Source organism: Myiozetetes cayanensis, unplaced genomic scaffold (assembly GCF_022539395.1).
Source record: "Myiozetetes cayanensis isolate MyiCay16 unplaced genomic scaffold, myiCay2020 scf9, whole genome shotgun sequence".
Taxonomy (NCBI): domain Eukaryota; kingdom Metazoa; phylum Chordata; class Aves; order Passeriformes; family Tyrannidae; genus Myiozetetes; species Myiozetetes cayanensis.
Genome location: NW_026088185.1, coordinates 18,102,003 through 18,128,217, shown reverse-complemented (window position 1 = coordinate 18,128,217; position 26,215 = coordinate 18,102,003). Strand labels below are relative to the sequence as shown.

The window sequence follows — 26,215 nt, the reverse complement described above, 5'->3', positions numbered from 1 at the left end:
GACGCTGTGCCTGCTCAAGAACCGAAGTCAAGACAACGCAGACGACCTGGCAGGACCAAACAAGGACTTCCAATGGGGGTGTGACTATGTAAAGCAAACTAATGAGTATGTATTAAGCGAGAATATCTAATGAATATGTGATGTGCAATAAAAAACCCTGTCTGTCTATCTGTCATTTGGCACGTTAGATTAGAGGAGCTATCCTCCGAACACCCAGCACACTGCTTTTTAATACCTACAGATTGGGTTTAAGAAGTTTGTTTCTGTTGCTTTTCGGTATCACTACTGCATTTGACAGACTTCAGAGCCAGCTGAATGCCCTTAAGCAAAGCAAAAAGTGACTGAATACATGATTTGACAAAACGTATCTAATCTATCATGTTATATTTTTGTCAGATGCTGCCTGTTGTCTCCTTTGCAATTCTGTTTTATTTCCTTCTCTTTTCCTCAATAACTTCCCCGCATGAGTCCTTCCATACCGATTGGAATTGTCTTAAGTTTCATGTGCTCCCTTTTGATATATTTATGCTATTCAACAGAACAATGTCCACATCCTCCTGTGCACTTAGGTCAGACTCCTAGTTTTATCTAGACAGATAAAATCAGTTATCTGTTCTACATTTGCAGCACTCCGTGAATCCAGGGGGAAGGGAGCGATCACGATGGCAAGCCGTGCTCCAAGTTCAGGCAAGGTCATCAGTATCTTTAAGTGCGCTCCTCCTATTCTGTATTTTCTGTATGCTCTGCCTGCCTCTTCGTCACAGCAGCGCTCCTGCTTTATCTGTAAGTGCTTATGGCTGCAGTGGCTTATCTTTATGGCAGGTCTGTAAATTGCCCAACTTTCACTACAGGCTCCCCCGTGACCATCAGCTCCCTTACTCCGCTGCCGGGGGGAGCGCAGTGGGGCGGCCACCCTGGAAAGGGACAGGCTGACACAGAAAATTCTTTTCTAAGGCGCGGTTCTGAATGCGAGGGCACACTCGGAGCTTATGAAAACTGCTTTAAAAAAATAAAATAATAAAAAAAGAGGCAACACCTTCCTCGTGAAAAAGCAGCGCTGAGAGGGTCGCGGGACGCCGGGCAGCCGGCGGGCAGGGCAGAGGGACGCGGAGGGGCGCGGAAGGGCGCGGAAGGGCGCGGAGGGGCGCGGAGTGCCGCCCTGCTCTCCTGCTCCCGCCCCTGCGGCTCCGCGTTCCGTCTCTCCCCGTCCCGTCCCCTCCGGGCCCGACCCCGACCCCGCCCGGCCGCCGGCCCGCCCCTCCTTCGCGGCGCTCGCTGCCACGCTCGGGGCGCGGAAGATGGAGGACTACGGGCGATTCTTGGCGCTATTGGCCTCCACGCTGCTGGTCGGCTTCGTGTCCGTCATCCTCTCCCTCGTTTGGGTCTTCCACTACCGCGAGGGGCTCAGCTGGGACGGCGGCCTGGGGGAGTTCAACTGGCATCCCGTCCTCCTCATCATGGGCTTCGTCTTCATCCAGGGCATCGGTGCGTCGGGGTCCCGGGTGCGGGGCTGGCACGGAGGGGTCCGGCGCTGCCGGGAGCGGGGCGGGGGCGGCCCGCGGGCGGTGGTGCTGACAGCGGGAGCGCTGCGGCCGGTCCCTGCTGCACGGACGGAGCGGTTCGGGGAAGCTAGCACTCCCCGAGAAGGCACAAAGAGTCCCTTGTAATAAGCCAAAACTGCTACGTATCGGTTTGGGCTTTTTTTTTTTTTTTTTTTTTTTTTTTTTTAATGCAGGCACTTGTTTACCCTGGCCTGGGATTGCCGCGCACTTTGAGTAATATTTGAGAGGTGTTTTCCTAGGCAGCCTGAACTTATGCGGGTTGAGAATCCAAATGCCAGAAATGCTGCCCTAGGAAAGTTTCTCTTTTGGCTCTCTCCCATGTCCCCAGAAGAGAAAGGAAAGTTCAATACCACAGAAGCTTGATCCAGGAATGGGGTTTGTGCCAGAGAAAATGTAGCACCATGAGCACCATTAAAATGCAGTTCTTCAGTCCAGACTTAGCATAAGTTATTTTGTAAAAGATATGTTTTAAATTAATTCTTAATTCTGTTGCCTAAATAACATTCAGTTATTATGATGCAGTGTTGCCATTTTGTTTTGTTTTGTTGTTTGTTGAGTGTATAAACATTTGACTTCATAGAGTTCAGCCTTGTTCTGACATTTAACTGTTTCCCATTACACTTAAAAAATGAACAGTATCCTTTTTCCCCTCCCACGCAATTAGTGCATTGAGTCTTCAGTGCAAGGGTTGTTCCTTGAGGCCAGCAGGAATACTGGAGTTGGAACTGTGTTTTGCTATTAATTTTATTATAAACTCAATGACACAAATCTTGCTAGTTTCAGTATAAGGAGAACTAAGTGAAACATTAGTAATGGGCCCAAGAAGGACAAATAAATACTGCACAGAATAGTGGAAATGCTCCCACAGTGTTACCACTGAGTTTTGGGGGGAGAGGATAGGGAAGATTTCACTGTTTTTAAGGAAGGAAGAACCTCTGGCAACTTACAGTATAAATGTAAGCTGGAGTATTTCTTTGTAATAGCACATTAACTCAAATTTTATCTAGACAAACTTAGAATTTAATTTTAATAACCTTATTTACATTTGCTTCATTGCTGAATGATAGATTGCATTCATCCAGCCAGAAAACTTGTCCAGCTTTCATTTCAGTTGTTTGTATCACATGTGTGCTCGCTTGCTCTCCAGCAGGAGCCCAAACAGTCAAGAGGGTGGAAGATGCCGAAGGCTGTCTAGTTCTGGTGGTGAAGGGAATGTTGTGATTTGAACATACATCGTAAATTTTTTTTTCCACTGGGAGTGTTCTCAGTTTTGTGGCTTCAAGTTACAAACTACTATTGAGCAATAAACAGTACTTTGAAGTTGTTTTACTTAATATTGCTCAATAGGAAGTGTAATTTCAGGCTATAAATAAGCAATGAAATTCACCTGTTGACTTCATTAATATATATTCCATACTACTTATTGTGCCTAATCTATTTTTTTTTTTATATAAGCATAGCATTTTTTAAGAAAATAGGGGGAGGATTTCCTGCAGCTTTTTCCAATGTATTTTATATTTTTTTCCCTTTGAAACTCAGTTTTTTCCCTGTGTCACAGAGAAAGGGTGTTGTCTCAAACCTGCTGTAGATAAGGATATATGTAAAGTAAATGGAGATTTACCATAGTTAAAAATCCCCACATATACAAAGAATTCACTTTGATCATTATTTGGGGAGGAAATCCTGTTACATAACATGAAAAACAAAGTTAGAGACTGAAGGAATATTGTAGTAAATCAGATAAAATATCAACAGATAAGATACCACTGTGAATCTGATTCAAATTTGATTGACAAAAGTCTGCCCCTGAATCCAAAGTAATTTGGAGGAGACTGGGAAATCAGATACCTCTTTGGGAACATACAAGAAACACAAGTCTTTAAGTAGTTAAAAGTAGGAGTATGTAAAAAAATCTCAGTTAAATTTTTGTGGAGGATTTTGAATAATAACAAAACCAATTGTTTCTTGAGTTTATTAGTCTATTCAAAGGATAGAAATGTTGTATTGTCTGTAGGAGGTAGAAGAGATGACTATAATATAATGTGCATACTGGGAAGTAGATATGGCCTAATAAAAGTGTTGTATATATCTTGTCAATCAAATGGAAAAGCTGTAGGCACGGTAATATTAAGATTTAATATTTGTGGATCAGCACCTATGGGTAAATGATACCTGACAAAACATTGTCAGTGCACAGTAATTGTCCACAAGATTTCCTAGACTTAAAGTGGGAAAAACAGAGGCAATAAAACAGTGTGCATATTAGTACAGCAACATTTTTGAAAATAATAAGAAAAAAACATGATGAAAAAATGAGTTTTAAGAAGAGCTTGAAGGAATAGTAGTGTGATAGAATGGGTTAAATAAGTAAATAAATTTACATGTGCAACTGTTGAACAGTGACTGCAGACTCAGGGCATGATCCAAAGGAATATTTGCATGATAGTTCATGTTTGGCCTGCAAATGATTAGTCCTCCTATAGGAATAATTAAGAAACCCATCAAGATATAATGTGATATAAATGGTTTTTGAGAATTTCCCATTACTCACCTTATAAAAGAATATTTTTTTTTTCTTACAGAGATGTGACAATCTCTGTTGCAAACTGAGGAGCAGGGTGGTGGCTTTTGGGGTGGTGGAAGAGTGAATAAAGAGTGAGTCAGAACAAGGAAGATGGGGTAGCCTGTCTCCCATCCTCAAAAGTTCAGTCTAGGATGCCTAGACTATCAAATCTCTTAACAGTACTAGAGATGCTGTACCTAGAGAAAGTTATTCACAGAGCTGCTTTACTATGTTCCCACTAAAAATTCTGTAACCGTGTATGTGCTTTTAACCCAGGCCTTAATTTTGAGATGAAATTACACATCACATCTGAGTAAGTTTTAAGAGCTTGTACTACTGAAAGACAAATCTTCCTTTTCTCCCCTTTGTTCCCCAGACTGTCTTGTTTCCTCTGGCAGGTCAGAAAAGCACTAGTTATGAGAAAAGCTGGAAAAAGCACACAGAAGAGGTGATGGGAAAATAAGACTGTGTCTTTTCACACTGATAAACAGTCAGATCTGCTCAAGTTGCAATGTGTAGCTTCACACACAGTCTTCACAGAAAGAGGATTATAACAAATTGTATTACCATGCATGTGCCCCAGGCTGTGGCACGTAACGTACTAATGCATGATATTGTTAACAAGTGTCCAGACCATTAGTCTGTATTCCTTGGTTTTCTATCATACTGTTTATGGGAAACAGCCCAGAGAATTCAAGGCCCAGATGGAGATCTGAGACTATGTGGACAAGGCACATGGACAAGGACTACGTGGACTGGTGAATTTGATAGTGATTTTTGAAGTTAAAACAACTAGATGAAAACAGAAAAATGTTATACAACAATTTTAGCCCAGACTTGTCTGTCTGAGATCAAAGACTGAAAAATAAGACTGAAAACCTATGCTCATGAAGTTTTCTTTAAGACATACAGAGTCCAGTACTCAGCTGCACTTTGAATAAATGATTGACAATACTGTGGGCCATATGGTAAGGAGGATTTACTGGGAATATCCTCATGGGATGTTGAGGCTTGTTTGAGGCCCTTTGACATATCTGCTTTATGAAATTAGAAATCGTTATCATCAGCACCAAGTTGATTTAATAATAGTCTAATGCAGGATATTATTGGCAGCTGGCTGAACGTGAGCCAGCAGTGTGCCCAGGTGGCCAAGGCAGCCAACAGAATGCTGGCCTATATCAGAAATAGAGTGACCAGCAGGACCAGGGCAGTGATTGTCCCCCTGTACTGGGCACTGGTGAGGCTGCACCTCAAGTGCTGTGTTCAGTTCTGGGCCCCTCGATTCAAGCCAGACATTGAGGTGCTGGAGTGAGTCCAGAGGAGGGCAGCAGAGCTGGTAAAGGGTCTGGAGCACAAGTCTGATGAGCAGTTGAGGGAGCTGGGGTCATTTAGCCTGGAGAAAAGGAGGCTCAGGGAGGACCTTATCATTCTCTACAACTACCTGAAAGGAGATAGTAGCTAGTGGGGATTGATCTTATCTCCCAAGAAACAAGAGAAAATGGCCAGTTGCACCAGTGCCATTCAGACTGGATACTTGGAAGAATTTCTTCACCGGAAGGTGATCAGGTATTAGAACAGGATGCCCAGTGAAGAGGTGGAATCACTGTCCCTGGAAATGTTCAAAGAATGTGCATATGTGGTGCTCAGGGATATGGTTTAGTGTGAACATGGCAGCGATAGGTTAATGGTTGAACTTGATGGTCTGAGAGGTCTTTTCCAACCCAATGATTCTATGATTCTAACATTACCATTTAACTTTTGGGGAACTGCTGGAAGTGATCATAAGCTTGGTGTGCTGAGTCATACTTACATAAGACAGTAAAACCTTCCTAGGAAGGTTTTACTTCCTGATTTTGTAGGATTTACTACTCTTGCTTTTTAAAGTAGGAAGCTGAGAACTGCCTAAGTGCTGAATACATTTAAATATTTTAAGGGACACTTTCATCCCAGTATTATATTTTCACACAGTATGTAAAAGCATACATTGATTTAAAATCAGATCACAGTCTGGAAATTTGACTCATGAACAGTGTTTTCTTTGTGAATTATTTAGTGCAGTATTGTATTTACTGGCATGCAACCAAGTAAAAAAAAGTGTAAACAGAACTTTGAAAATAATTAATTAATTATTATTGTTGTTCACCACTACATATAGAAAGAATATTCTATTTATAATCTATGCTTTTTGCCTAAAAAGCTAGGGTTACGGAGAAGTCATGAGTACTGAGTAAGGCACATGAGAATCACTTAAGAAAACTCCTAATCTTTGCATTGATAAGGTAATACTTTTCTATTTCTATGTTTGGAACAAGAAGCTTTTAAAAACCTGAATACATTATTATTCTTTTGTTTTAGTATATCTAATTATATGTAAAGATTTTAGTGTAATTCCATAAGCAGAAATCTTAAATGAGGATGTGATGAATCACTGAATGGAGCTTTTTGCTCAGCCAAGACATTATGGATGTGGGCATTATCTTTTATTGGTCAGGTTATTACTTGTCCTCATAAATATTTGACCCCTCTTACCTAAATATACTTATGTGCTGTCACACATCCAGAATTACTACCTGGTTTGTAATCAGAGGTACCTGGGGCTTCAGTGATCTAATCTGGCCTGTTTGCATCTGCTGTGGAAAGCACCTGGGTCATATGACAGGCAGGGGACAGTTGTGGCAGGGAAGGGGCAGTGGGGATCTTGAAGAAAACTTGGCAAGAAGCAGCTCTACGCTAAGTTATTCTTATGGACCATCTAGTGTTGGATCACTGGCTCCAACACTGGATTGCTGTTTTGTTCAGACTGGACTATCTGCTACAGTTATTAATGCAAGTATAGGCAAAAACCCCCTGCATTCATCTAACAGTGGTGGAAGAGTTGTATGTGCCAAATGCTTTTGTCTCTTATAAGTAAGGTTACGATTCCCTTACGCTGAAGAGCACTTTTCCATTTAAAGCAGACCTGTTAATATCAATAGACGTGCAAGAGACGGTCATATAAATATTCACATAATTCAAGAATCGCATTATCCAAAGTTGGCAAAGAGAATAAATATTAGAAAAATAATCTGACACACATTCTCAACAAGTGAGATTTTCTAAATAGAAGACTTGGGCTCTATTCCTCCAATTTGACTAGTAGGAGAAAAATCAAAATCCTATGCAGAATCCCTGTTAGATCAATTTAATGACTGAGGAAAAGATGGCACCAAGTTGTTTACTGGTTTGTGGGGTTTTTGTTGGTTTTTTTTTTAAAAACATGCTTAAATTTGGGATTTTTTAATTAGGAAAAAATCTCCCTAAAAGCTGTATTTAAGCCTCAGTTGTATATTCAGAATATGCTATGCTTTGTGTATGAGAAAAAGGCTTTTAATAGACTTTTATAGAGGACTAAAGGTTGGATTTTGCTGTAATTTACCATGGAACGATGTGAATTATATGTAATTATTAACATCTGAGAGAAGTTATAAGGCATAAAATCTTGTCTCTGTTCTTTCTTCAGCTATTATTGTGTACAGACTGCCCTGGACCTGGAAGTGCAGCAAACTCCTAATGAAGTTCATACATGCTGGATTAAATACCATAGCCATGATTCTTGCAATTGTTTCTATGGTAGCCGTGTTTGATTACCACAATGCCATGAACACTCCTAACATGTACAGTCTGCACAGCTGGATTGGGCTGACTGCTGTTATATTTTATTCTCTCCAGGTCAGAATCTAACTATTTATAAATGGGTTGTAACTTTGAGGAATGTTTTGAGTAATTTAGGCCCAATAGGCCCTTGCTAGTACACTGTAACTACTGGGATAGCCATTTGACACTCCGTGATTTGGCAAATTAGCATGTAAATGTGCAAATACTGGATCTTTGATTTTGATGAAAAATGCATTTTAAAGCATATTTTGTTTATTTGCTGGGATAGTGGCCATTTATTTATTATACAGTTACACAGTATTGTGTTTCTAAGCTCTCTTAACTTCTGAAGTTAAAGCAAGTTATTTGGTTTGTTGGAAGCACATTTAAATACAGTTAGAGCTTTTATTAAGGAAGTCTGAAATGAAGTAACTGCTTTGCTTTTTTTTCAGCTGTCATAATTTTAAGTAATCACTTCTTGGCCTCAAGACTTCTGTTTATCAGCAGAACAAGTGCTGCAGGCAGCAGTAGAGATCTGAATAAGCTATACTGGCTGATTTTCCTGAATCAGCAAAACTTTGGTAGATGTTTGTGGGCATGCTTTTAACTGCTCCTGTTGGCAGAGAATTAGCGTTATCATAATGTAAAATGAGCTAACTTAGTATGTTTTGCATTTGGCACATAAGAGGACCAGGCATGCCCTGATATTTACAGTACACATACAGATACGATGTTTCTGCATATACATTCTGAACTCCCTGTATTGTATTATTACACTAAAGAAATCTATTTTGTTCTTTCAAATGTTTTTTTTTGCCAAAACACTAAAAAGCAAAAAGACTGCATTATCTATGATCCAGCACAGAAAATCCTCAGCTGAGGGTTTTATCCTTTTATCCTGTTTCCTTTTATCCTTCACTGCTCAAGTAGGAGCTACAGGAAATAGTGTTGAAATAGTTTTTAACACTTAGAAAAAATAGAAAGCATATTGCAGTTGAATATATTCTCTCTAGCTGAAAAAGTTAATGAAATTAGTATGAATAAGAAGGAACAATGTTATAATATTGTCCTAATAATGCAGCTATTTCAGGGAAATCTGTGCTACCAGTACAGTATTGGCATTTTTTCTAATGGTTAAATAAAGAATTGTGAATAAGGTCTTTGTTCTACTTCTCATTTTATTACTATAAACATGGTCAATGGCACTTAATGCATTGCCTGTCTCATCAATAGATCTTTGGTGTTACTTCCTCCAAGCTGGGGTGTAAATCTCCAGTCAGAGACTGAGGTTTGTTAAGTGACTGAGCACTATTAAAAACAGTCATAAAGTAGTATCTCTGTTAATAGAGAAGACACCTGGCCTTTGCCAGGAATGGCATGTCAGTCATATGCTCACATACTCTGCCTCCAGGAACAATAGTGTAAATGTATTAATGTCAAATGTATGTTAACACAGTATGGCACACAGACGTAAATTTAAGAATAGGGCAGAAATTTAAAATGGAGACTGTGTCTTGGAAAACAATGTCTCTGGAATGAAGTACTCAAACACTATATGAACCTCAAAATGACTTCTCACAAAGCTGTGACTACAAGAAAAATATGGCACTAGCAAAACTAATATGAAATACTATGGAATAATTTTTTTTTAATATAAAAAGAATGACCAGAAAAAAAAATCTGGAAAAGTAACTTGAGAGTTGGGAAAACTTATCTTCCAGTGCAAGACTTAAAAAGCTCCAACTGTTTAGCATATCTAAGGAAGATTAAGAGATGACTTGATTACAGTGTATTAAAATGCTTTCCAGGGAGAAAGTATTGGGCTCCTTAATCCATCATGGAAAGACAAAATAAGGACTAAGACAGGAAGTTAAAGCAAGATGAAATACAAATTCATGCACTATTTCTAATTTAGCAGCAGGGCTGAGTAATGGTAGAACAAACTAAAGAAGGGATGCAACCTCAGTAGTCTGAGCAAGCCTATGACTGCAACCATGTGACACGATGGGTTATTTTCCATCACAAAATTAGTGCTAATGGGAGGACTAATCTCCTCTGAATAACTTGACACCACCCATACACATCTCTGTAAATGCTATCTGATTGATACATTGAGAGACCATTCCCCTTCTAAAGATATGTACTTTAATTTAACTAAAACTCTAACAAAGCAAAATTATTTAAGCCACCCAAGTCAGAAGGTTAGACTGCCTTCTGATCTTCATTTATGTATAGATCTGTAACAGGAGCAGAGAACAGGATCTGACGAGACTGTAAAAACGTAGCTACTCACACCTTTAATATATTACTGTACTAGTGACACTGAAAACTTGTATGTTTTCAGTACTTAGTTTGGTTGCAGTTTTAGTATTACCAATAAGTTTGGACACTGGTATTAAGTAGGATTATTTTTAAAATATTTGATGTCTGTTTCCTAAGTGCTAATCCAGAATTTTGCTTTGGTTTTGAATGGAAACACATTAAAAAATAGAAATGCCAATTCTTTTCAAATTTTTACCTGAAGACATCTGAGATTGGAATTTTTATGATTGTTTTTATTCTGCTTGAGAAGTGCTGCTTGTTTTCCTTATAACTTTAACTATAAATCTGTTTTGTGTTTAGCTCGTCTTGGGTTTTGCTGTCTTTCTGCTCCCTTTTGCTCCGGTTTATCTCCGAGCATTTCTCATGCCCATACACGTTTATTCGGGTCTCACCATCTTTGCGACAGTGATTGCAACCGCTCTCATGGGAATCACAGAAAAGCTTATATTTTCATTGTAAGTATTTTTTCCACTTGTTTTTAAAGTTGTTAATTGGAAACCATACTTCCGTATGCACAGAATAATACTGCGTGCCATCTAGTATTGGGACATTGTTTTGTTTTAAAAAGACTACCTAGCAGGAAACTACTGGGTTTAGACCATGATTGTCTTTAAAACAAACTTTTCTGACTTTTTCTTTCTTTTTCCCCTTTCAAAGGAGAGATCCTGCATACAGTGCATCCCCACCAGAAGCAATTTTGGCCAACTGTCTTGGTCTTTTGCTTGTCGTATTTGGTTCACTTGTTTTGTGGATGGCCAGCAGGCCCCACTGGAAGCGCCCCCTAGAAGAGAGCACTAAAGTCCTGCGGCCCACTGGAGGCACTCCTGAAGGCACAGAAGTGGAATCCACAATGACAAATAGGAGTGATGCAGATAAATCTGACCTGAGGATCAATACTGAAGCAGCCAGAAAACAAAACCTCAAATTGGATGAAGCAGGCCAAAGATCAACTATGTAAAGAAAATACACCGAATAAAAGTACTATTATACTGCCAAATCCTGCCCCTCCCCCTGGTGGGGTTCCTTCTAATAGTTATATTGATATAAAAATAGGTTGGGCGATTATTTTCACTATGGCTTGCTCAAAGAGACTCAAGTTTTCTGCATATGAGTTTAAATTCCAGTAAGTCCCAAACATATTATATTGGTTCATGCTCAGTCCTCCATTAAAAAATGAGAGCATGAATGACATCACCATAATGGGAAAAACACATAATTGGAAAATGTTTTCCATATAATTTCTTAATTTTGTGCTTATATCTCTTACAGCCATGAAAAATTAACAAGATTGAGACTAAATTTTGCTCTGAGTGATTTTGCAGGTTATGACTCAGTCATGAAGTATATCAGACAGAAGAATTTAGTTGTTCACACATCAATTTTCTGGTAATTTTCACTTACTTAGAGCTGTGATTTCTCTAGATGATTAATCCCCTCACCAGCTGCTGAGATCTATGGGATTTGAGGTCATTCAGCACTTTGAAGAGTTGCTCCATAAAAATGACTCCAATTTTAGTCTAAAATTTTTAATCCAAAACAAGAAATTAAAAGTTTGCTCGATAACTTCATAAAACATTACGTTTCCTTTACAAACTTGAGAGTTATTTTTTTTTAATCAGAACATATCTGTTGACTTTTTAACAAACTCTACCAAATATACTGTATACAGACAACATTTGGCTTTGCCTTATATAAAATCATTACTGAAATCTAAGGAAACGCAGAATGGAAATCGAAATGCGGAATCTGTCTTATTTGAAAAACTATAGAAACACACTTAGAAATAAGATATATCACTTAAACCAACTCTTCCTTTTATCCCAGAAGGTAGCATTTTACTATCTTTGTTTGATTGCACAGCTCTGTTGATTTATGGCACTAGACTAGAAATTAGGTTAGAAACCAGAAAAGACTACTATCAGTCTGTCAGAAAAAAAGGAGCCTGAAGAAGTTTTGAGAAGTTTTGCTTTCTCAAAGAAACAGCTGAGCTTTGCTGATTTGATTGAAGTGTTACCTATTAACTGAAAGCCAATTTGGGCATCTCCACACTGACACAATCATCATTGTCACAGGTATGAAGACATGCTTTAATCTATAAGCAAACTATCTAAACTCTATGACTTTTTAATTTGAAATTAAAGTGTTAAATAATACAGCTTGAGTCTCTACTGGCACTTTACTTTTATAGCTCTTTCTAATAATTGAAGTATTAATGTATTATAATCATTCAATAATTTCACAGATATGAACAATATTTATATTTTTACTACCATGAAAGAATAGGTATAGTAGATTATTTTGACTGCACATATCAAAATGATAAACCTTTCTCTGATAATCTCTCGTAAAAGCTGCAGAGCCCACTACAAGTCCAAATTTACCACTGTTCATATTGGAATATAGACAGTTTCAGACAGCATATAATTTCCTAATTTTTTAAATACTACATAAATTTTTATCTACTTCAGGTTTTAAAAATGTTTAAACACATTAAACTTCAACAAATATGCCATTTTTGCAGTTCAGTGTTGTGTTAGTACAAACTATTTTGGACATGAGTTATTTTGGATCTTCTCTGACAAAAAGCAGTTCAGACAAAAATCAAAAAGTTTGATTTATAGTAACATTTAATTATTTGGTGAATGCAGGAGAGAAAGCCAACATCACAAAATATTTTAAAAGCTTTTCTGCTGTACCATTTGGTACTCAAGGACTACATCCCAAAATTTTATATTTACACTTACATGTTTGTGGATGACTGGGACCAACCTAGCATTGGTGTATTTTTTCACTGGGGAAAATACCTGCTTTTAAATGCCTTACTGTAGAATTCAGGTATGACAGAAGAAATACTAAACTACTGTGTGAGCACTCTTTCAGTCCCACTATGTGCAGTGAGTCAAACAGTGAAGTGTGACAGGGGAAGTGAATAAATGAACCTGCCTGTCGCAGTAATTTACTGTGCAGCTTTGTATGCTGCACTCATCCAGGCAACAGCATTGTAACTTGTGTGTCAGCCTGTTACTGTGTCTCACCCACCTGGGAAAATGAGCTTATTCAATCCTTGCACAGTACTTAGTCATCTAATGAAAGCGTACGTTTGTATGGAAGGTAGTCAATTGCCTAAGGATTGTTCTGGAAGAAATGATCTGTACAGTGTACTAGGAAAAGCCCCACAAAATCCATGACTTCTTTTGTTACAGCACTGCCTTGGATGTATTGAAATGAACAGCTTTTAGGTGATTGGTTCTCTCTGGTGTTAAACTTAAGCCATAGTAACCACTATGCCTTCTGATTTACATTTCATCCCATGTACTGTTCAAGGGGAAGGACACCTGAAAAAAGAATGGTGGCATTTCTTTATGTCCCAGTTTAAATGGGACAAGGGTCTTTTGCTGAGGATGAATTAGGAGGAAAAGACCCAAACTTCTTTTTCTAAGCAATTATAAATCCGAAATTAAGAGGCTCCGATTGAAGGAAAACAAGTTATGGAAAAGGGAAAACAAAAAAATAACAGCCCTTTATTAAAAGGTATGTGTGTATTAACAGGAACACGAAAAAACTAAGTAAAACAACCAAGCAATACTCCTATACCCACCAATAATCCCCTTCAAGAACAAAACCGATGAACCGGCAAAAGGAAAATTTAAATAGTTCAATTTTTAGCACCCTTTGGTGCAGTTCCAGCCACAGTCAGCAGGGGGCGCCGTTGGGTCACTGGAGATGCAAAATTTGTAATGTCCTGTACCATTCACCAGGTAGTGTTGTTGAGTTACTGAAGGTGCAGAACTTGTAGTGTCCTATTGTAGTCACCAGGTGGCGATGTTGGATCACTGGGGGAGTAGAACTTGTAATGTCCAGTGCCCGTCACCAGGCGGCGCTGTGAGACCCTTGGCTGCCGCCAGGTGGGGGGGAGGGGGGGGAAGAAGGGGAAGGAAAAAACAACAGCAATAAACCAGAAAGTTCTCCCAATGGATGAAAACTCACAAACTTCAGCTGATTAGGGTCCGTTGTAAGCAGGGCCTGCAGCCAGCCACAGTTGAGCCGAGAGCAGCAGCAAAAACTCCCCTCCGACAGGAAAGAGACAAAGAAACCCGGCAGTGTCTGCAGCCCGCAGCAGGCTCCCCTCAGGGTAGAGAGACTGAGCTCTCCACCCAGCCTCCATCCCCTTCCAGTCACACACCAGCCAACTTCCCCCCTTCGTTGTCAAGGAGACTAATCTCGGCCATTAGTGGTCAGGCCGATTCTTTTGTTCACCTGATGGCTCATCCACAGAGCACACACGCAGGGGGAAGGGAAAGAAAAATTCCTTGCTGAAATCAGAACTATGACACTTGACCTCTCTATTCTGATGATATAAAACTAATTGAAAATTGAGGATTAGCAACCTTTTGAGGGGAGCTTGTTTTTCCACTTAGAGGTTAAGCACAATAGTAGAAACTCAGTGGAAGCTGAAAGATTCCATTTGTGGAAATCATGATAATCAGTCATATCTCATGTGCATGAACTGTGGGCTTCTGGCTACTGGTCTGTGGAAAGTCCCCACGAGATGCAGGAGCTGTGAGCTCCTAAACCTTCATCCACCTTTAGTTTAAGACTGACCAAACATACTTCTGGCTTCATTCTAAACTGATTAAAAAGGTCTTTACGTATCCTTGCAAAATACAAGATTAGTTCAACTGCTAAATTAAAATACATAGGGCTTTGGAGAGTAATAGTTCTAAATCTGCTTCTCAAAGTGGCCTTCCATTAACTTTCTTTCATGTAACATTTCTTGCCTGTATTTATGAGTAACAGTAGCAACATAAGAAATAAAGTGTATTTTCAAATATATAAAAGGAAGCTTTTTTATCAGGATTTTTCTGCATGTTTAGAAGTCTTCTACATTGTTGTTTTTACACAGAAGTGATTGTAGAGCTTATACTCCAAGCTTGGATTCCTATAAAAACATAGGAAGTTACAAAACCTAACATTCAAAGTGTATCTTTTTAAGATACCTGAAAAAAAAAAAATTATTGTATTTACATGCTGTCATGCAGTACTACGCACAGAGGCAGAACAGTGGTTTTTATAACATTAATGAAACTGAGAAATGATGACGCAAATTAGATTTTAAAACTGAATGTACAGTAATTACATGTATGCTGTTACTACATGTAACCAAGAATATCGCATGTTATATTGTAAATATGGATTATTTGTTTACATGGATATTTTATTGAGGGACTAAGAGATATTGCCAAATATTTTCTATTTCAGATATCTTTCTCTTGCTTTTATTTCAGAAAATTCCTTCCTCTGTTTCTAACTGTTCACAAGAACTTAAAAAAATATTTTATTGTTTTGTTACCCAAGATACTTATTTGTAGATGAAAGCAAATGTTTAATTACAATGTCTATTTTCCTTATTCTTTTTTGTGTGTAATAAAAATTCAAGCTTAATTCAAGCAAAATTTCAAGCTTATAGTACTGGGTACAGATTTTTATTAAGGCACTAAAATACAACTTCCTAAATTTGGAAAAAGATCAAATTATTCCTAAACTACTTTTTGAAAACAGAACAATTGTTGTACAAAGTTTCTTAAATACTTCTTAATTTCAAGTATTTATGATGATCTTTCTGATGAAATTTATGTACTCTGTAGTGTTAGAAAGATAATCAGTATATAATGGAAAGTGAAGGAATTCACTGTATAAACAATCTGTATTTCACCTTCTGATCAGAATACAAATTCCTCATAGCAGTTGTTAGAGGGGGGAAAAACCAAACCAAACCTATCCTCAGTCATGACACTGCCATAGCAAATAGGGGTATATATCATGAATTCTCATATATGATGGTCACATAATGCACTGTAACATCCAAATACCTTCAGATAAGTAACAGCCAGACTAAACACAGATCCCATGGAATCTTCTGACCCAATTCAACAGCTGCACATCAAGTTACTCATAAGTAGGTTATTGATCATAAAATGGTTAAAACATCTATATGAACATATCTGTAACAAGTAAGAATTAAGGTATGTTCTTGAGCTTAGTAAGATTAATTGGAAACTCTTCTAAAAGTGAAAAGCATAAACTGAATATTCCTGAATACCACACAGGTGTTGGTGAATACTTTCTGACATTGCCATCATCATGGAATAGTAGAAAATACTATTACAAACATCAGTTGAAAACCTGCTGCATTCAAACCTGTCAATTCTGCTGCTGACAACTACCCTTAACTGTCACCTGTAGGCTGGATGTGTTGGGAAGAATTCTGGTAAAATAGTCCATGTTTTTTAAATACATTGATTACTACAAAATTCAAAAAAGCTCAATTGTATTTAAAATCGAAAGAGGGGACTCAAATTTTGGCAGCAGGGCTGCATTTGTGTGGAGAAGTGGGTTTTGTAAGTAGCTGATAGACCCTTTAACCTACATATAGATTTTTGCATTGTGTTACGGTGTGAGTAACACTTTTGATCTCTGTAAGACTACTGGGCAGTAGTGAAAGGTAAATTATTACACAGGTAGAAACTCAAGTCCAGGTCAACAAAATGGATGACAACCATTCCAAGCAATTTGGCTAACAGAAGAGGTAAAGTTGAGAAAATCCAGTTCCTACTGGACACATACCAGAAATCTAAAAAATGACAAGGTCACACCGCACTCTGGCAGGAGAAGTAGAAACAACTGGTATAAATTTCAGTGAGCTCACTTATGTTCACCAACTACAGTCGTAACAGAGTGTTAGCTTGGGGCTTGAGTTTACAGTTGAGTCCATGGCCACATATACTGACTACTCACTGGGTCTCAAATTCCAATTGCTTGTCATCAAGTCACGCCATAGCTATAGATAGAGCTATCAGAAAATGGATATTAGTTATGGAGATGTTTGCAATTTCTATTTCAATTTTCACTAGCATTTCATTCCAATAACAACAGCAACAAAAAAATCCACCTAGTAGTACCTAGTAGTACTCAAATTCTGCAGGATACTATTAAATAGTGTGATTAATAGTGTGATTTTCAAATATTTTGGTAGCAGCTGATCCTTCTCCTATGTGTATAAAAGCAGTAATCCACTAGGTGGCAAGCACTACCAAAACGGCCCTTGGTAGACGCAAGTCCAGCATTGCTTTAGATGACACAATACGATAAGTCATCTGCCTCAAAATAAAATTATGAAGTTAGTAGACATAAAACACACAGACGTGTCAGAATTTATGTATTTACTTTTCTATTCTTTTAAGGGGCCCACTTAAAATACAGTATTTCTTCATCCCTGATGTTGAAAATTGTACTCTATTGTGCTCCACCCCAGAGCTCCTAAACTCCTGTTTGTAACTTCTGTGCAAATACAAGCTTGGTCAAAAGACTCAACAAAGAGAATATAAAAGATTAGGAATAAGCTCATATACAAGATATGAAAGTTGCAAGAATTAGAAAAAAATCAGGAACATCCAGTACTTTTGCCATTTGATCTTGCAGTCTCACATAAAATTTTATCCTGAAAAAGGGAACACTAATGCCCATTTCAAATAATGGAAAAGTACAATTCTGCCCTCTGATACATGCTGACAGCTTCTGCTCTTAATTTATTCCCTTTGTGGATGCTGACTTGTTTTCTGATATATTCCACTGAATATATTAGTTTCAGTACTACTGAGAGCTATTTTGCACATGGTATGCTAGTGCTATCACTTGATCTTACTTGCTTACCTGTTCTCTCAGGCTACACTGGAAGATATTTTGTCTCCTATAGCTAACTATGGCAGTGGTTTCATAGTGTTAAGGACAGTGGACTACTGAGGTACAGGGTTCTGTGGCTTTTCACAAAGCTTGCTATTCATGTTTAGGTCAACAAAGTGGCAAAACTCAGTGTAATTCTGATTCTCCAGGACATTACTCTCATTATTGCTATGACTATTGGATCTGGTAGAAATACTAGGTTAAAATATCCTAGTAATTCAGATTGAGTGCTTGATCTTTTTGTTAAAAACAGCAGTTGCTGTTGCAGTTAAGGATAGTTCATAGATCACTGTGGCAATGGAAGTACTAATACTGTCTAGCTCCAGTTTCTGAACAGATTTATACAACAGGATTAAAAATACAAGAAAATTTACATGTCTGTTCATTACTATGATTACTGCATCTGTAATGAGGAATTTGAACAAAAGTTCAGTAAGGCACAGCCTCCAGAAATCATTTTCATCTGTTCCAAATGCAAGACTGCCAATAGATATTAATTTATGTAATGTTAAAATTGTCAGGGTCCTGAACACACTAATGGGGCTTAACGGCCCTGATCAACCTCACCCGGTACCCTTACCCCACCATGCCTGCCCATAAATCCAGGGGTTCTAATTAAGCTCCATCTGGGTGTTTTGGGGTTTGCCTGTGATCCCTTGGACCTGGCTTCCTGACCTGACTTCTGCCTGACCCCATCACCAAGGACCTGCCCAGTGATCACAGGACTCTGACCCTCAGTGGGTTGGGTTACGACCTGTGGATTGACTTTCCAGCATGACTGTCAGCCTGCCTCAGCAGTTGAACCTGGTTGCCATTTCCATGCCTGCCCTGCTCCCAGCCAGCCCTCATTGCTCCCTCACAGCAATCTTGTTGCATATTCAGCCTGTACTCAGAAATGGAGTATTTGCTGTAGACGTGCAGTGTCTTCTCCATTTATAACTATTTCTTCTCTTCATATTGTTTTTTGGAAATACTGTGCTTAAAAAGCTTTAAAATTACATTGTAGTTATAATCTACAAATAATGGACGAGGTGCATGGAGTGAACAAAGATGTTTCCTGGACAGTTAGTCCATAAAGCTTTTTTTTCCCTTCATTTACAATGATAAGTAACAATACCATCACTTCACTGGTCTCCATACCTAGTAAGAGCAGCATCTGGAAATATACATTTCCATGTTGAAAAGTATGTTTAAAATCTGTAGCAATGTAAAATCACAGATAAATCTTGTCCTCACTTTATTGCACACCATAAGAAGTTGCAAGGGCCTTGCAAACCAGAACCGCAGTAGCTTTCAAAATGTACTGATAATTATACAGCTGGTGACTGGAAATAACAACTGGAGCCTGTTATCCATGTTATACATGGATTTGGCTGAACTCTTCTCGGCTACCAAGCAGTGGGACCCTGACAATGGCACTGCAAAAACCTGGGAAGAATTTGCCAGTGAATAACCATAAGCACCATTTGAGTTTGCATACAGACCTAAGCACTACCATCCTATCCTCAAATAAATCACATAAAATTCACAGGCAGAACAGGCACTCAGCCACTGGCACATCAACAGCTGTTCAAATCCCCCACAGTACTGTTACTTCACTTTGAAGAAAAGTATCTTTAAGTAAGAATTGTTCCCAGTGATTTTAGCTGACTTTAGAGACAGCAGAGTTCACTGTTATTCCAGTCTCTGACTGTACCTGTACTCCATTTGTACCTGCTTTTAATAAGAAGTCAAATATTCTGGCACAGAATCACAGAGAGTGCTGCTTTTGATTTCTTCCTCTGCAAGCCTACACCAGTCACTGGGGAGTCTTGTGTACTCTGAACCTCTTTCTTACTTTCAGTTGCTACTCAGGTTCTAACTATAGGAAGCTCTATCAAGGAACCTACATATGGTTGAGATCTCCACAGCGATGCCCAGGTCTTCTAAGTGAAGAGGTGACTACAATCCCGTGAGAGTTCAGACATTTCTTCACATTTCACGTTCTTTCACATTATTTTGTACTTACTAACATTATGCTTTCCAAGCTACTGAGTTACACGTGTTCCATTCACTAATTAATATTTCCTTCTTATTCCAAACTCCTTTCTCCACTGCTTCTAAGGACATTTTATTCCTATATTTGTATTCTCTGAACTTCTGCTTTAGCAAATGAAATCTTTGTATCTCTGGGTATGTTTTCTCTGGTTTATAACCCTAGTAACTAATCTCTCATTTTCAGGAGCACAACTCAGTTCAGTACGAGCAAGACAATTCCTCCTAATGCCTTAAAGGACTAATTCACTTGGAAGTGAAATCAGCTCTTGTAGAATGTAATAATTGGATAAAAAGATATTTTGTACATCAGTTCAATATGTACAAATTCAAATTATATTACAAACCACACTTTAGTTTTATTATGTTGTTGACATACTTATATGATAGTTATTTGTATTATACTTAATATGTTTATATGATAGTTGTTTGTCTTATACTTAGTCTTCCTTTGCCTATCGCTAAACATTTAAAACATCCCTAATCAAATTACTAATAATATTTTTTAACATTAAGAACTGTAATAATAAAGAATATCTTGGGGTTTTGCTCTAATATTTTGAATTTTCTATTAAAAATATTTTTGTTGCTTTAGAGTCAGTCTGTATGTAAAAAGATATAAAATCCATCCCATCAGCTACATCCAACATTTTTTAGTTACTTTATAATTTAAGGTCTGACTCATTTTGAGAGAAGACAGTTTGTGTAGCCTCTATGTAAAACACTAGGAGAAGCAGAAACTTCAATTTGTTCTCTTTAAAGATTTGTTTATTCAGAAAGAAGCTTTGAAATAAAAGGCTTTGAAAGGCTGGCAGGCTTGCTGAACAATGAGTTGTTATTCTTTGAAGGCGTATTATCTTTAAAAATACAAGAAAACCTGAGTGTTTCTAATGAGAGAACACTTATTTTTTGAAAGAAAATAAATGGAAGAGTTTGAGAGGATATTTTTGTTGTTTTTTTTTTCTTCCTCCTGGGGCTGCCTGTTGCTCTTATGGGGAAGTTTCCTGCTGATTTGACTTTCTATTCTGCTGTGAGACTGATGCCAAGATTTACATGATTGCTGTGGATAGAAACTGGATTTAGCATAAGGAAGATAACTGCTTTTCCCCTAGGGAGAGACAGAAAAGGGAAAGATGGAGTGGGGCACACAGACAATATTATTTGAAGCTATATTCTTGGTCAATTACTTTATTCAGCCTCTATTTTAGGTTATGCTGCAACTAATAAAAAGCAAGAAAGCTACTGGTCTCAAGCCAGGAACAAGATAAGGAAGGAAACTCTTTGTGGTTTAATGCAAATGTCCAACTATAATGGAAGCAATGCACTGGTTTTATATAGAACTGCCACAGCACACCTTGTAATGAAAATGTAATTAACAAAAACTCTCATCAGAATTTGCTGGGTGGTGATGTGTCTGATATGCAGAGTCCTTCAGCAGAGAGAAAAGGGTGAGAAAACTGTGCATTGTTACAGTTATTTTAGCAATCATTGTCTGTACAGTCTTTTGCACATTCTCTAATTTTGAATTACATGCTCTGAACACTGAAACAGGGGTTAAGATTTTTCCTTATAAGGCAGACTTGTACAACTTGAAATCATTTACAGCCAGCTGGCAGACTGTTGTCTTCTGTCAACCTACAGTACCTACAGAAAATGCCATGTTTTGAGATACTGAGAAAAGTTTGCATCAAAATGCACAAGCAAAGCAAGACTCCACAGTAAGCACACAAGAAATACTGTGGGCAGTTTGAGAGGGTTTGGCTCTGAGAGGGTATAGGTTTTCAAATGTAATTATTAACAGATCATTTAACCAAATTTTAGTAATTTTTCTAATTAAATAATATACAAAAAATAAATAAAACTAAATACCATAATGAGTCAGTAATTAAACAAACTAGAAATAAATATTATCTACCTGGTCTAAAAGTTTAAATTCAGTAACTGGATGATAGTATCATATTACTGAGGTAAATATTCTGGAGTTCCTGAACTAGACGTATATAATAGAAAGATGGGTAAGAATTAATTTTGTTCCCTTTTTGTTCAGTTAGTTACATGAACAACAATATATTCTGACATTAAAAACAGGTTACGCAATGACTGATTTTGCACTTAGTTGATTACAAAGTTATGATTATCTCGTAAAATTCAGTTATTAAGAATAACTGATCCCTTAAGTTGTACCTGTTGCAGTGCTGGTTTTGCTGCTAGAAAATAGCATACTTGAGATACTCAGTTATCACCTACAAAATCTTCAAAGGACATTGTCATCTTGGGGCCACTGAAATAACTGCTTGGTATTTTTGCATATGCCAAAGATTACCTTTAGTATCAGTGTTTCTTGACTAAAATTTTAGCAAAGTCTTGAATTTGGGGTCTGTGGACAAGCTTCCTGGAGTTTAGAAGTTTATCTGAGCACCCAAAGTCTTAGTGAACCCACCATTCTACTGAGACTCCCCTGAACACAGAATTATTTTGAAGATAAACCTAATAACCCGATACATAGCTATAAAATTACCATAAGGGTTATGGTAGCATTTATCTACCTTCCAGAACCATTTATTTTCTTTTCAAAACATGGTAAATTGAGACTTGATTTGGGGTTTTACATTTTGCCCCCTCTGCTTTTAGAGTGGAGTGTTGACATAGAGGTTTTTTGTTTCAAAACCTCTTAATTTTTTTTACTGTCTTCTGCTACGTCACATTTGACTTTAATTCCTCTTGCATGGGGAGGAGAGCACTAGAGAACAAGAAGTGTCTTATTTCTCCCCTCTCTATTTTTCACGGTTGGCTAATGAGATTTCTATTGATGAAATTCAGGGCAAGGTGCCTTACCAGGAAGTTCAGAGTGTGAAGTCCAACTTCTGTGAGCTATTTTGATCTTCTACAAATCAAAAGTTGTAGGTCTTTAATCGATTAATTCCCGTATCAGTTCAGAAATTGTGTGTGAGCATACGGAAAAAAAATGGCAATTAAAGAATTTTGGTGATAGAATATTCCCCTTACTCTAGATACATTGTTCCAAATTGTAATTAACAAAATTTTTTAAGTACCTAATTAAGATATTAAATTTATCTACCTTCGACTTTTGATCATTGGATTTTATGCTTTTATCTAGTAACTAAATGATCCTCTGCTATTAGCTGTCTTCCTTCTATATAGATATTTATAACTATGACTTATGATTGTTTCTATGAAGCTAAATGGGAAGTCTGCGTATTAGGAAGGTAGATGGTAAATGTTCATTCTTCTGCCCAAAATGTAAGAACCCACCTCACAAAATCGACTACACAGAGCTATAACCAAGACAAAACTTTAATAGCTCAAGTTTGGGCTTGTCACAGCCAGCTCAAACTGTCACCATATTCATTGTGTTGCAAAAGAGTCCAAGAGGCTCAGTGCAGTCACAGAGCAAGTCCACATTTATTCCTACAAAATATAATATAGAACTATCCTATATAGGACAAAGGCAGCTTTAAGACTCCTTTGAGAGATATGAGCTCACATAAATGTTCACAATTTCATCTGAAAAATAAACTGTGCTTTAGTTTTGTAAAGATCTGGAATAAAACTGACTTTCCTAACAGGATAACAGCTCACCTTCTTTCCAATAGTTCTTTCAGCCATTTCATTCATTCACACGGTTCAGTGCAGGGCTGGAACAAAACTACCAGCATCTGACAGCAGTTCTTTGCCTCAGTTTTTTTCTACACTTGCAGTCCAAGTCAGGGAGGTGAAGTTATGAAGATGATTCATCAGACTGATCAGAAAGACAAAACATCATATCCTATTTTGACCCAACACAGGAACTTGTCCAATTAGATTTTTTAAAAGCAACCAACCAGTCATGATTAACCACAATGTAACCAGGAGAGACTTTCTGAGAGGAAAGGGAAAAGTGCCTATGAAATGGAAACAGTGGATGCAACTACAGATACACAGTATCAGTGAAAACTAACTAAAACCATAGTGTTTTCCTATGGAATATGAAAAAAAATGCAAAGTGGATTTTATGCAGAAAAACAGAAGTCTTGTTGGCAGCTTCCCAGCTTTCCAGGCTGGTGCTTTATTAACTGAGTCCCATGGAGCTGTTTTTGCAAAATGACAAGAACATTGCTCTTATACTTAATAAAAAACATAAATAAATATACGCTCCAAGAATAATTTCAAGACTATTACGGTATGTTTTTTCATACTGGGTAAAAAGTACATGGAAGGTAAACATGAGTTTTTGAAAGTACATAATGCCTTCTTCCATCACCATTGTCATCTGTATCAATCATCTATCCAACTGGAAATTTAGAGTTGTCAAATGATGCTACATCAACTGATTATGTAAATGTCACTGGTTAATCAGATCTTCTGCGTTAATTTTGCTTTGTATGACCAACATACCTCTGGCAAAAGGCTTTTCATTCTGACATAGTTTCATCTGACAACTCATCAAATGGCTCTTGATTGCTAGACTCTGTCCCATTTTCCTCTTTCTCTGCCTGGCTGTAGCAATGATCTACCAAGCAGGTCTGGCTTCCTCCACTGCCAGGGGCAACTGAGTATTCAGACCTGGACTGAAGAACTACTCCACTTTCTCACAGAGACACAAAATGGGTAGCAGAGATAAAGCACTGCAGTGCTTCCATACATATTTCCTGATACACTTGATTTAGGTGTATTTTCTTCTGTATCTGGAACACACAGATTTCTGCACTGCCAAACAAATACTCACGTGTCAAAGATGCCTGGAGTATGTTAGTAATTTTTCACACTCCTCAACACAAGTGTACAAGCATGGATAGTCTCTCACAAAACAAGCTTATCTGCCCATTGTGACTTAATGGGTTTTTATCAAAAAGCTTTGCAATGAAAAACCTCACAGCTGAGGTTCCCAGGAAATATGCAACCCTATCTGTACATAGGCAGGTGGTCTGTGGATAATTCAGAATGACATGGAAGAACAACGAGGTGAAGTAAACAGGTAGGCAACTTTTACAGTTGTTCTCCATTCCAGAGGAGATAAATTTTGGAGTGCCATGATTGCTTTACAATTCCAAAGCAAACTGATAATTAATAGCAAAAGCAAAAAAAGAGTAATTAATTCATTGCTTTCCATGGCAGGCAGGTGTTCAGCCATCTCCAGGCGAGCAGGGCCCCATCACATGTAAGAGTTACATGGGATGACAAATGCCATCACTCCAAATATCCCCCCTTCCTCCTTCTTCTCCCCACCTTCTATACTGAGCATGATGTCATCTGGCCTGGAATATCCCTGTGGTCAGTTGGGGTCACCTGTCCCAGCTGTGTCTCCTCCCAGCCTCCCACACACCCCCCTTCCTTGCCAGTGTGGCAGCACAGACATCAGAAAAGGCCTTGGTTCTGTGTAAGCCCTGCTCAGCAACAACAGAAACATCTCTGTATTATCAACCCTGTGTTCAGCACAAATCCAAAACACAGCCCCACACCAGCCACTGGGAAGAAAACGAACTCTTTTGCAGCTGAAACCAGCACATGGTGTTAAGTTAAATGCACTGTAGGACACTGGAGGAAACACAGAAAGCAAGACAGGTACTACTTTTTAGATTGAAATTGCCAAGTATTAAAACTCTTTGCCCTTCTCTGGACACACTCCAGCACCTCAAAGTCTTTCTTTAATTGCAAGGAGCCCAAAACTGAATACAGGATTCCAGGTGTGGCCTCACCTGTGCCAAGTATAGGGGGAGAATAATTGCCCTGGTCCTGCTGGCCACACTATATCTGATACAGGCCAGGATGTTGTTGGCCCTTCTTGGCCACCTGGCCACAGGCTGGCTCATGTTCAGATGATGGTTGACCAGCACCCCAGCTCATTTTCCACCAGGCAGCTTTCCAGCCGCTATTCCCCAAGCCTGTAGCATTGCATGGGCTTGTGACCCAAGTGCAGGACTACTTTATTTCCATTGCATTTGAGGCTCTCTAATATCTCTAACACACAAGAAATTGAAGTCTGACTTAGTTATAAACACCAAATATTAACTTAAGGAAATGTGAGTTACTTCCAAGCTTATGGATAAAAGCTCCTTAAACATACGTGTACTTCACAAGTAATCAAACTATCGATACAATATATGAGGAAAGAAAAAGGACAAATGTTAAGTGAAGTCATATATTCCAACAGTTCCTTGACTGTAGGGAAATATCACACTTTTTATTCCTTTTATACTATTTATCTTTTGTTGTTTGGTTGTTTTTGTTTGGTTGCTTTAAATGTATACTAGCTTCCACAGCTCAATACAGCAAAATATTTCCCTTGGCTCATGTAAGTTTTCTGTTAATAGAACTACACTTTTTGTTGATCTAAGGATAGTGCAGTCATACAGTCATTTGG

The 26,215-nt window shown here is 38.2% G+C and overlaps 2 protein-coding genes across 3 annotated transcripts in view; one reads left to right on the top strand and one right to left on the bottom strand.

Moving 5' to 3' along the window:
- The window catches only part of METTL8 (methyltransferase 8, methylcytidine), a 107,063-nt gene that overhangs the window by 68,007 nt on the left and 12,841 nt on the right, over positions 1-26,215 (bottom strand). The window lies entirely within an intron of this gene.
- LOC126652946 (plasma membrane ascorbate-dependent reductase CYBRD1) lies at positions 1,190-15,450 on the top strand. Its single transcript, XM_050340235.1, has 4 exons — positions 1,190-1,485; positions 7,625-7,833; positions 10,381-10,535; positions 10,738-15,450. Exons 1-4 carry the CDS (start codon positions 1,299-1,301, stop codon positions 11,036-11,038), a joined length of 852 nt encoding a protein of 283 aa, XP_050196192.1. The 5' UTR covers positions 1,190-1,298; the 3' UTR covers positions 11,039-15,450.